This window comes from Physcomitrium patens, chromosome 18 (genome assembly GCF_059467195.1).
Source record: "Physcomitrium patens ecotype Gransden chromosome 18, ASM5946719v1, whole genome shotgun sequence".
NCBI classification, from domain to species: domain Eukaryota; kingdom Viridiplantae; phylum Streptophyta; class Bryopsida; order Funariales; family Funariaceae; genus Physcomitrium; species Physcomitrium patens.
The window spans coordinates 8420660-8433084 of record NC_143427.1 but is presented as its reverse complement, the minus strand read 5'-3'; the positions used below and the strand labels follow the sequence as shown (position 1 = coordinate 8433084).

The 12425-nt window shown below is 42.4% G+C and overlaps 2 protein-coding genes across 2 annotated transcripts; one reads left to right on the top strand and one right to left on the bottom strand.

Annotated features, from left to right (window-relative positions):
• Window positions 1-352: 352 nt before the first annotated feature.
• Window positions 353-6505, bottom strand: LOC112295188 (uncharacterized). Its single transcript, XM_090244266.1, has 9 exons — window positions 6465-6505; window positions 6300-6381; window positions 5687-6012; window positions 4518-4662; window positions 3373-4175; window positions 2946-3250; window positions 2390-2476; window positions 1521-2047; window positions 353-1098 (listed from the first exon to the last, which is right to left on the bottom strand). The coding sequence occupies exons 1-9, from the start codon at window positions 6503-6505 to the stop codon at window positions 667-669; spliced, it is 2748 nt and encodes a 915-aa protein (XP_090100392.1). The 3' UTR covers window positions 353-666.
• A 2134-nt stretch (window positions 6506-8639) lies between these two features.
• Window positions 8640-11326, top strand: LOC112294959 (uncharacterized). The gene is made up of 5 exons (XM_024545980.3): window positions 8640-9183; window positions 9821-10008; window positions 10148-10196; window positions 10361-10421; window positions 10530-11326. Exons 1-5 carry the CDS (start codon window positions 8993-8995, stop codon window positions 10722-10724), a joined length of 684 nt encoding a protein of 227 aa, XP_024401748.1. The 5' UTR covers window positions 8640-8992; the 3' UTR covers window positions 10725-11326.
• The last annotated feature ends 1099 nt before the right edge of the window (window positions 11327-12425 follow it).

Genomic DNA, 12425 nt, shown 5'->3' with positions numbered 1-12425 from the left:
TCATTTTCACACATCGAACTCTGCTCCAGGTTTGACATGATGCCCCGAAAATCTCCGGACAAAATTACGCGATGGAAAGGTGACTGCGGCGAAACAGTCACTGTAACCAATGTCTCACATACAGCATCATACATCAATCGCGAGATAAACAGCAACTTATAAGCTGTATCATGATGCATTGCAGTCACCACTCAACGTAATAGGTCTAATAAAAAATTAGGACTACACATTCAACATTAGAGCCACAAAACAACCCTGTAATAATAATCAAAATTCAACATCAATCGACACCCTATCACAAGAAGCAAGATTAATCTACAAACAGATCACATCTCTCATATTCTGCCAGATATGGCCAAAGAATCTCAGAACAATATATACCAGCAAAAATTCAGCACAGTACTGTACAGCATCGACCAAGTTAGTCACAGCGAGACCAGCATAGAACTCTTCATATCCAAATGCACGGTGCACTGTGCCACAACTTCGGTGGAAATAAGCTACAAATGTTACAGGCCGTCGACCGTTATCATCTCCAGCTAAACGTGATCTAGCCTACTTTACCACAAAAATGATGGACTTATCATTCTGTCACAATTAAAAGCACACGCTAATGCAGCATCACGCTACTTCCTAGTCCTCTTCCATGCGATCCACGACGCGGGTTCACTCTGCCCCAGAAAATGCGGTATTCCAATTCCCAACGAGCAAGAGATCCACACCCCCAGCCTTCCTTGATACCTCACTCTTAACAGGTTCAGATTTCATACCCTCTGTGGACTTAGTCTGCGCAGCTGAAGCATTTGCTAAAGACGCCAGTGGTCTGCGAACAACACTCCGATTTGAACGTTGCCTTTTAGGTATATTGTCAGCCGACCGTGCCAAAGTGCCACTTGGACCACTGGGAAGAGCGGAGCCTGCACTGCTGCCCTTGCCACCCATCTGAACCGCACTCTTCCCGCTTCCCACCTTCAACTTCCCTTTTCCAACAGTATGAATGTCGCCAACACTTTTCTTCGGACGGGGCATGTACCGTTGCAGCTTTTCCAGCGTCTCCATCACAGAGTGTCGACTTTGATAGTGCTCATCTTCCGTCTCCTGTTCACGATAGAACCCAAGAGACAATAGTTAAACAGTCCCAAATAAGAACCGAACTATACACATTAATCAAATTTCCACGCACAAGAACCCAGATTCCAGGGCAGCACAGCTTTTGAGTTGTTCAGCCTCCAAAGTTACCCATACATTACGCATTGCCTAACCCTCACAATTCTAACCATCAACTGTGACAAAAGACCCACGAGCTCTGACCCATTTACTTTTATAAACTCCTTTCACATATCCCTGATCTACTCGAACTACTGCAGCCCAGCCAGGACGCGAAACCCCTACATAGTAACATTCACACGTAACCAGTAAACACATCCCGTGCGCAGCAAATTCGGTCGACGGTGAGAGAACACACGCCATATAATCCTCGAAAACGTAAGAGCAATCCAATACCGCCGTGCTTGACCTACCTCATCGCTGGATGAAGCTTCCAAGTGCTGCACTGCTGGGTTTGCATCTTCGGCCACCCTCCACAATGGTGTCTCAATGTCCACATGACGTATTTGCTCCACAAAGGTGGTACCCACGTTTGCGGGCATCACCATGTTGCTGATGTCATAATCTGCCGTCTTACGTCGTGCCAGCCCAGCACCTGAACCTGATCTTCCCAAACTGCCACTAGAGGACGATAGGGGGCCTGCACGTGTTACACCTTTCGGACAAGGCAATGCTTGAGTAGACGCGTTACCTTTCTGAGGGGATTGAGGAAGCGCATGCGGTGAGAGGCTCAGTGCACTACCGTCCTTACAACCAACTGAAATGTTCTTTCGTGCAGCTGCTTCTTTCCTCAGTAAGTGCTTTTGCTTCCTCACGCGCACTTGCAAAGCTTCCACTTGCCACAAAAGTTGCTCCATGGAATCTTGCCCTTCGAATGCATTTTCTGCACCTGGTTGCAATTCCACGTCTTCCCTCTCGTACGTGGATTCTGGTTCAGACACTGCGCAACAAACCATATCAAATCAGTTCAAAACCACTGCGAGATTGCAAACTATCGATCAATTCATCCAGCCAAGTAACTCTACACGTTCATGCTTAGGGCTAAGTCAGGGAACAAAATGCGTCGATTACCACAAGCCACTCACAAGGTCTGCCAACGAGGCTCCGACAGTGACCCTCAGATAACAACTCCCTAAATATCATTCAACTGGACTACCAGCTGCCACTCCTTCGAATTGCTGCACCTTGTTAACAAGTGCTATCGTGTTAACGTCCCACAACCAAAAAAAATGACGCTGCTAAAATAATGTGAATGGCATGCAAAGTGGAGGTAGACACACACCCTCAAACTCTGTCTGTTGCACTTCCCCCCTATCCACCTTTCTTAGACCTGAGCCACTGTCCGAGTTGCGCTGGGTCTTCCTTTTCTCTGCAGCAAAAGATCCCATAATAAATGAGTGCATGTGCTAACCGCTCCTTGCTCTAATCATACTGAGCCCAAGTTAAATACATCAAGTTCATACTTTATTTTCGTACCCACCACAATCATCAAGTTCTTGATACTTCTTTACATAAAGTCTACGCTACAACACCTACCAAAACGTAACACTGCCATGTGGGTTGTGAACTCAGCGACCAGCCATGAAATCACACGCATCACCTAATCAACGCACAATGCCACAGCTTACTACTCAAACACTACATCCCATAAAGTGTAGCAAATTTCCGTATGCACCGGAACGTGTACAAATGTATTTCATAACTCTTCGTCGTAATGATACAAAATCAGCATGCTGAGCATGAACAGTGCTCACACTAGACACTTGCTAAATCTCTGTGCCCACTCACAAAATCACACAATCCAACTGCAAATGCACTTCCAGCCTCTCCTTCAGTACCATATCGTGAGAACACAGGATGCTTTCCCAAATCCACATCATGGCCGCCCTCGGCCCTCCTCCGATGTTTGTGATGAACGATTGGATGATTTCGCAAAATCTTCACCGGCACCGTTCGAGAGCATAACTCTTCACCGACCTCTCCATTCCATTTCCAGACCTTCTCACCTTGTGCTTTCTTCAACACTTTCTCGTATTGAGCTAATTTCGCCTGGATCGCCAGCGTTTTCAATTCCAACCAATGACATCTCCACTCAATGCCGCGCCTAGTCTGCTTCCACTCTGCGTCCAGCACCTTCTTCTCTCTTTTCACAGTACCCACCCTAAATCCTCTGCTTAGAATTCAATATAGGACAACCATCCGGTCATCACAGTTGCCACCAAAGACTTTCACATGCTTTACACCAGTCACAAAGTCAAGCTGTACCTTTCGCCAGTGAAAACACCATAATCGTCTTCGATCAGCCCGACTGCTCCGTTGCCATCGCGTAAACTTGATTCGGCCTCGAACATCCACTGCGCCCTGTCAGGGCTCACTTCACTTCCCAACGAACTTCCACTCGACCCATACGAACTCGAAGATTCTGTTGCGTCGCCTTCAGCGTCCCATCGCCACTTTGCCGAATCCACATCCCTCTCCCCCTCTACATCCACGTCTTTGTCTGTTTGGCCCACTGCAGATGATCCATTAGCAGGTTTTCCTTCTGAAGCCCTTCGACTGATTTCTCCGCTCCAAATTACCCTGCTAGCATTTGCCTTCGGACTGTCCTTGTGAGTTGAAGTGTCTTCTGAATCAGCACCCATCGTAGGACACTGGAATGGCTCCGCAATCTCACTCATCTGATTCTCCCGTTTCTCTGACTTCAGACTAGGCGTCAAACAACTACCCTTCCCAACCAGTGCAATCTTGCACTTGGAGCCACCTCCAGAAGATGGTAGGTTGCTTTCAACTGAATCAGTAGTAGCGCTGCATATAGCCATCTTCACTCCTTTGGACACCAAAGACTTCTCGGGATGGCAAACCTTGGCCTCCTCATTCTCCGATTTCGTTTCCACGGGTACGCTGATTTTGGAGTCAGTCTGGTTCCATGCGACTAAGCTCTCCCCGTATCCCTCGTATTGCTCTAACTGTTTCTTACCTCGACGTAGAAGGTTGTGGGCAGCAGCCCATATAATGCTACGCTTCTGATTACACCTCAGGGCGTTGTAACATATCCGTTCGAAATCATTCTGTGCACACGAATGAACCATATCATCATCTCACCCGAAAATCTAACCATTCAACCCCCTTTAAGTAAGTAAGCGAATAAAACAACTGATACACTGAACCAAGTTCACATGCACAACAGGCCACACATACATAAACCATCTCTCACTTTCAACTACGACTTCTAACGTGCCTTAGTGAACGGCCTCCAGCAAATTCTCTCCACCCAATTTAACGAGGCCGCAGAAGTTCAGAAATCAACACTCCTGTTTGAAAAACGACTCGACATGTTCAATAGACTCACTGTCCACTCAACCACCTATACAAGACCGCAATGAAAACATCCTGCTCTTAACTCAACATACCACAAACATGCACAATGTGGAATACTGATGAGTCCGAATCTTCTCTTGCATCATTCTAAGGCACATTGGGGCTTCGGCTACCTTCGAAAGATTCGATGAAGATAATCCATCCAAAGGGCCCATAAAATCTCCTTTGGAATCCAAACTGCTCGACAAACAAACACACACGAAGGTATCAGAAATCTGTTGCTACGTCCTGCTCTGCACCACTTTCACGAGTTCAGGACAAACAAGAAAAAACCAATCGAAACGAATCGTTGTAGACAAACCTTCACACAGGTGACAATAATGCTTTCTTGTTCTAAGTCCTACCTCAGCTGCAGGGCATCTAAGTGGCTGGTTCAAAACTCAGCCGAGAGGACGATGAGAAACCAGCGTAAGGAGGTAGGGCAAAACCATGGACATGCATTTGGGGCAGTAGAATCCCTCTTCACCTATACTACAGCTCTATACCGATAGCACCAGCAATCTGAAGCTTCGGTCCTCAATCGCTACTTCTACAGGTCAAAGAGCTGCGGCCTGCAATACACCAAACATTGAAAACCCTACTGCCATCCAAAGGGGAACCCATCGGTACAATACCTACGAAGCCAACGCTCGCTCTTCATTGCCAAGAAACGATGCGAAGTGAACGCACAAAGAATCGACTACAGCCCGTTCAAATAAGCAATGCAGTGCTCCCAATATTCACGAAAACGGGGCATATCAAGTCAATGTCCAAAGAGTATACTAGAGATGGACATAAATTAAATGCACGAAGCGTGCGGCGTATCCATGCCAAATTTCAAGGTCGACATTCCCGACTCTATTGTACACTCACGACCACTTGTGACCGACAAACAACGATAACAGACCGCATTTCTACATTGAGCCAATGCACGGGCACAAAATTAACGTTACTACTCAGCTGCTGAAAACAACGTCCCACGAAAAGAATTATTTCAGACTTTCGCGGCACCAGCTCTGAATCAAATGCCACAAAAAAAATTGAAGATAAGCTCCACGCTCACTCCCTGGGTCTTCGAATCCAACAACAACTGATCGTTAACAAGGCCCGACGCATGTAGTGCATTGTGTGCGCTCCCAAACTTATAGAAAATCTACGACGAGGTCAATCATTCAGCACAGACAGCACAATTAACCACAGCTCAGTAAAACGGACCTAGTACCTCATCAAGGATTCTAGAACCCCAGAAAGACTCGTCTGCTTTCGTATAACAAGCTTCTCCTCGCCCGGTTGCATGCCGTGCACACTTCCTGCACTAATGCAACCATTCTTCGCTTCCCGATCCTCACCGTCGCGACTCTTGCGACTGTACAAATGATCGTTGGCCCTGCTACTCTTCGTCTCTTCACCACTGGCCTCTACCGACTCCACCTTTTTAAATTTAGCAACCAGCAGACAACCCAGCCCTCTCAGTGCAGAATCGCCTGCTCCAAAACCCAAATCATCGTTCAAAACTCCGTTTGGTGTCATGTAAATTTTACCTTCCATCTACCATCATGCGAGTGATTAAATTACAAATCCGGAAAACGAAACAAAGGAAACAAACTATATAATAATAGTAATAATAATTTTAAAAAAAAAAAAAAAAAAAAAAAAACTCGAAAAGCTCACATACACCTCGCATCTACCAAGAAACCACTACAAAAACTGTAAAAAGAAGGCACAGAATGCTGACATTGTGCACACCCTAGGGACGCATCCACTGACCTACTCCATAAGCCCGGCACTCAATATGTCTTTCTCCGTCCCTCTGCTCATACTATACCCCTGCGAACCTGACAGAATAGAAAGCCTCGCGAAATGAAACCACTCACTTCATCTCCAGCAGCATAAAGAAGGGACCTAATTGCTCTGGGCCTGTATATACACATCACAGGGACTACACTCCCCAACACCCTGGCGTCCGAGCGCGCCCAGAATTCACATCTTATTGTACCTACAACTTTGGCATCATCGAATTCTGGTCTTCTCCACCCGCCATTTCAGCGTCAATCAACGCAATCAAGCTTCGAAGATTGCTCGAGGGCATGAAAAAAGGGAACACCTACGCACCGCCATTTCCCGACGCTCGTGTCTCTCAATAAAACAGCCCCTACGACTTCTAACCATCAACCCGACCAAAAGCCAAAGCCAACTCCTATCCGGTCAGCTTCCGAGCTCGACGACGACAATTCCCAGGGTGGTCACGCGCAAGCGACACAACCAAACCCTACGAAGGAACAAACCCCCGCTCAGTTGCACCGCCTGCGCAGTGCCCCCGAACAAAAAGCTACGATCTCACTTACATGGCCCCCCGCCCCCACCCCACTCTGACCTCACAACCCTGGTGTTGAGATTTCGCACCTCCATGACATCATCTACTTGAACGAAGTGGAGTGGAGACATCATCTTTTGCATTTCGAGACACAATTTGTCACTTTCGGGAATGGATTCTCACGTTCCTTGTGGGAACGAAACTTTCTTTTGTAGAAATACTTGTTCATCAACATATTCTTCATTAGGAATCTGAATTAACCAACATCTTCTTCATTTTTCTAAGAACATCACCGAAAAAGCGTTCATACATACTGTGATTCTATTCTGAAATGAGTAGTTGGGTACTGAATTTTAGAGGTAACGAAATTGGTTGGAAAGTAAAATAGATTCTTTTCTGTTTTATTTTTTATGAAAGTGTTGTTTTGTTTTGAAGTGCTAGATCATGTAGTCACCAAGTCACCAAAAGCTTAATGCAACCATCAGCACATATTAGCCATGAATAATGTCAACAATAATAATAAAGACACTCAGAAGGACTTTCTGCTACCAACTCCAAAACTGATCTAGACTTCTTATCTTAGTGTTTCAATTCACGTATGCAATACAATTCCATCCCTTCAGTAAGCTGGTCCAACAGATGAAAAAAATCAATCACCAATTTTCCCTACCTTTCAGGAAAACTTTCCATTTTCTTATTTGCTTCCACAAAATTAACATTAGAAACTGCACAATAGATTTGAAAAACTGAAACATGTTGTCCATACCATAAACACAACTTCAAACAACAAAATCTACAAAGTAATTATACAATTCATGACTAGAAATCCTAGCAAAGTGCCAAATGTAAAGGGGTAGATTTTATCTGCTAAAATTCAAATACTGAGCACACCCAATAGATAGTAAACAATAACAACAGTGAGTATACTTAAAACCAAGGATTAATGAGCTCTCAAGAAAGTGTTGCATCAAAATTATATGCCTTCTACTTTTCAGGATTTATAAATGATTATTCAAAATTTAAGATTTTATGTTTTATTTTATATTCATTTTATACGTAAATAAGTACCAAAAATCCTGGAGGATGATATATATATATATATATATATATATATATTTATTCGCATAATCTCACTATAACTAGCCATTAGAGTTGATAACAAACAAATGCATTAAACTTAACAATTTAGTACCAAAGCAAAAAGCACAAATGTATATATATATATATATATATATAGATTTGTGTGGAAGACTTTAAAAGTTTATTTGAATTAAACCTGGGCAGGAAAAAAAATTTGTAAATACTTATTTAAATAACAAATATCTTAACAAATCAACAATACTTAACAACTAAAAATACAAATAGGAATGAATAAATATTGATGGATTCAGTAGTTATATACATATATGCATATATACACATATGTACACACACACATATATATATATATATATATATATATATATAGCATAATACATTGATTTAAAAGGATGATTGAAAACAAGAATATGAATTTAAATATAACAAAAATACACTATCTGGATAAGATATGTTTGAACAAAATGATTTTTCAAAAAGTATAGAAGTATATATACGTGTCTGACTCCTATGCATACATACGTGCATACACACATACATGTATATACTTCATACAATTACAACCATGAAAAGCTCGAGTTCAGATCTGCAAAACAGATCCACGGTTCAAACTTGAACACAGACGCACAAATTGCATCCGTGGAGAGCAGTCAACGGATGAACAAAGAACGATTCAAATCGTACGACATTCATCCATTACCAAAAGGAATCAGGAGAGAGAGTAGAAGGAACAATTGAGGAGGAGGAGGAGGAGGATGGGAGCATTCCTTTTTCCTTTTTGTTGCCTTCTCTATCTGCCATCCTGGCCCCATTTTGCACACACACTCACTCACATAGCTCCCGCGACGTTACAATACTGGGACACGCATTGTCCTCCTCCGGACATGGTTTCATCTCTTCTTCGTTCCCTGATGATGCCTCTTTCCTTCATTGTGCACGGCTGCTGCTGGATGTGCCGAGGCGTCGTTTCTGGCGGTGGCCAGCGATGGGAGTAGTTCACTGCCATCGGCTTTTCCTCTCCTGCTGATCCGTTTCGTGAGAGGTTTCGTGCTTGTGAGCTTTCGCGTGGGGGCGTGCGGTAGCGGTAGAGTAGGGCGGGATTGAGTTGCGGTAGCCATGGAACAGCAGGCGGTGGGTAACTTATCGCCCACGCCGCCGACGTCCAGTGCGTCGACGGGGAGTTTGGGAGGGAGTGGGAGTGGGGCGCCCCTGGCAAGCACGGCGGACTCGTTCGCGCACGGTGGGAGCGTCAGCGGGGAAAATGCTAACGCTTTGCCGCCGAGGCGTCGCCTGGGAAAACTTGCGGTGTAAGTTTGGCATTCTGTTGCAAGGGATCCTTCCTTGGACGTGGATTTAGGCTTTGATCGAGTTCGATGGTTTCGATTGGCTTTGTAGGTTTTTGTGGTTTATTTTAGTTGATTATTCACTTTTTGCAAGCTTTGTTAGTACTCCCAAGGCGTTTGTTCTGTAATTCGTGGGTTTTGATACACCATAATATTCTGAAGCGAGTCGAGGACTTTTTGATGTGCCTGAGACCAATCAATTACGATTGGAAATGAGAGCACGCTTCTCTTAGGTTATGAATCTTTTACTTTTAGGTCGATGTGCTTGTGGCTTAATTTACCGCTACTCTCAGCAAAATCTTACCAGAATTCGTCAGAAGGTGTGAGTATTTGAGTTACGGAGTTGTCTGTTTAATCTTAATCGGTAGAAGGGAATTTATTTCAGACCATGGCCGAGAAACCTCGAGAATGGGCAGGAATTATACTTCGAAGAAATGGAAGACAAGCAATCTTCGAGGGGCACATGTGATTAAGTATAAACCCTAGTTATGATGTAGTAGCTGTAGCGGAAGCATTGTCAGGAGCGTCCATGTCAGGAGGAGAATACAATTTTTGACGTGGCTAATACTGAAGCTAATCCTGTTTTTTCCTGACAGAACAGACGTGCTGCGCAGACAGAAACGAAGAGGGAAGGTTTAGGAGGACCACCAGGCTTTGGGATAGCTGCGAGTCCGTCTCCAACACTCTCAAGTCCTGCAGCCCCCAACTTGCCCAGTGGCACTGGCATTGGCGGTATGGGGACTCCAGGGGTTTTTAGAGAGAGGGTGTCGCTGCGGTCGTCAGGAAAAGGTAGTGGATGTCAGTGCTTATGCTTACTTCTGAAGGGTTTGTTAATGCTAACAATCAGCATTTTTTCTATGTGTGTATTTCTTCCAGTAGAATAGCTCTTTTTTCAATCTTTGAGCATGATTTATGGACATCTTAACAGATTTAGCTGGTGACCCCCATGGAATTGGCGGACCCTCCAAACTTGGACGGTACCACTACTTAGTCCCTCACACTTTTGCATTGAATTCATTGCTCATCACACCCGCTTATCTATCTGCAGTTGTTTGTTTGTTTGTTTTTGTTCGTTTGTGTGTGTTTGTGTGATATGTCTCGGGTGCAAGATATAATATGCGGAGGGTTAGTGTTGCTGCAGATCACCGCACATGAATAGCACGGGGTCACTGGAAGCTCGTCATTTAGGCCGTCGTCCCGAGGTACCGAAACCTATATTTTCCTCTTCTTATTCGATATTTCCAACTTATTGCTTCTCATTAGGACGCACTTCTGTTCTAAGTTACTTCTTTTCGTATACCTAATTCCAGGTCAATATGCGACGGCATGAACCACCGGGGCAATCTCAAAAGTACGCTGCTGAGCAACAAGCCAAGCGAGCTGCAGTCCAGCGTCAACAGACGTCTGGGTCTGTTGGAAACTTCAAACAGTTTGATTCTTCACATAATAACTACCTCGTTCCAGTCATACCTATCCAGTTTGCTGCGAAGCAGTCACTGCCTTAAATTTCCTCAGCGTATGAATTCCCAAAGTTTTTAAGCAGATCAACCACAATTCAAATATGAATTATGAATACCTCACTGTAAGCCCTTACAGCCACAAGCATAAGCAACCCTCAACCAAATGTATCGAGTGTCGGCTTATGAACTTACAGAGCTCTACTTGTATGACTTTACGTTTAAAGCTATAGATACAGAGGAACAGAACTGGAAACTCATCCGATGTCAAGTTATGTAGATATGCGAAACTTACAATTGAGCTCACTACCTGGGAAGGCTTGTGCCAGTAGAGAGGTAATCCATGCCCATCCTATTACTGGACGTTTCTGAACTCTAGTTGTGTGGTTTCATTACACTGAGACTTCTTTATTTCATCTTAAAGTGAGTTAAAGATCAGCCGTTTGATAGGGAATTCGTTTGGTGGTACATCATCAGTATGACGCTTCATCCACTTATTGAGTGTCAACCTGAAGGATTCATACGTGGACAATTTGCATTCAACATTGTGAAGGCACAGGCCACACTCCTGTTCAGATCCATTTAAGGTTCGACCAAATCTGTGGAATACTCAGTCTGGGTGGATGAGAAGGAATCAATTATTTAATGATTGTATGGGCTGGGGTAATTTGCTTGATCTAACTGTTACCGCACTTTATTGCTTCCAACTCGGAGGTTATTTTTTTTTAGGTTTGTGGACTTCGTAATGTCCTGGTGGAGCTTTTCTATTAGATGGTTGGTAGCAAGTATCTGGTATTTGTTGGAGAGGATAAAACATTTTGGAATTCAGTTGAAGTCCTTTTTTTCAATGTGTATAGATGTATGTCACATTTTACCATGAAGTAATCTATTTTTACTTTTTAAATTAATAACAGGCGGTGTATTGTATCCAAAAAAATTATAATATTTTAAGGATTATTTTCAAAAAATCCCAAAAGAGGCATAGGTGGTTTGCAAAACATTAATATTTTTTTGTTTTATAATGTTTTTTGAATGATTGAGGAACAATAACCACTTAATCAATACCATTCAGAATATATATATATATATATATATATATATCAAAACAATGTTTGTAGATTTCAACAAAAAATTCATGATTTTAATTAATTCTTAAAAGTAGTATTCTACAATTCTTTTTTAGTTTAAGTTTTAAAAAGATACATTATGATGTAAAAGTCATATTATAATCATATCACACAAAGGAAAAAATCACTTTTTTGTCTTTATTTATATTTTTTAACAAAATCAGTGTACAATTTACAGGCAAAAAATACAAAAAGATTCTACTAACTTCAAAATTTCAAAACTCTTGATGATTAAATAAAAAATCTTATCAATAATAATGATAATAATAAAACATATAGCAATAATGGTGGTAGTAATGAGTATACTTTTAATTTTTTTATTCTATTTAATAAAAAAAATATGGTTAGGTACAAAAGTTTTGGTACAAAAATGTACATGTTTTAAATTTGTAGAAATTGAAAATGATATTAGTTTGTTCATTGGAGATTTTTTTAATGTTTTAATTATTTCATTTTATTCCTATAAAGGTGAAAATGATGACAAAAATTAAGTATATGTGCAGCAGTCCGATAATTGTGTTTAAAAATTTTGTTTCTTGGTAATTGTTTTTTTAATGTTTTGTCTCTATTAGAAATTATAAGTGATTTATTTATTTCCTTTCAACTCAAATAATCTCAAACA

Coding starts and splice junctions, on each gene's coding strand:
- LOC112295188 (XM_090244266.1), bottom strand. CDS start 6,505: ATGGCGGGTGGAGAAGACCAGAATTCGATGATGCCAAAGTT. Junction 6,013..6,299: donor GAGGCTTTCTATTCTGTCAG/GTTCGCAGGGGT, acceptor GCATGATGGTAG/ATGGAAGGTAAAATTTACAT. Junction 1,099..1,520: donor AAGCTTCATCCAGCGATGAG/GTAGGTCAAGCA, acceptor TATCGTGAACAG/GAGACGGAAGATGAGCACTA.
- LOC112294959 (XM_024545980.3), top strand. CDS start 8,993: ATGGAACAGCAGGCGGTGGGTAACTTATCGCCCACGCCGCCGACGTCC. Junction 10,197..10,360: donor GGACCCTCCAAACTTGGACG/GTACCACTACTT, acceptor GTGTTGCTGCAG/ATCACCGCACATGAATAGCA. Junction 10,422..10,529: donor ATTTAGGCCGTCGTCCCGAG/GTACCGAAACCT, acceptor ACCTAATTCCAG/GTCAATATGCGACGGCATGA.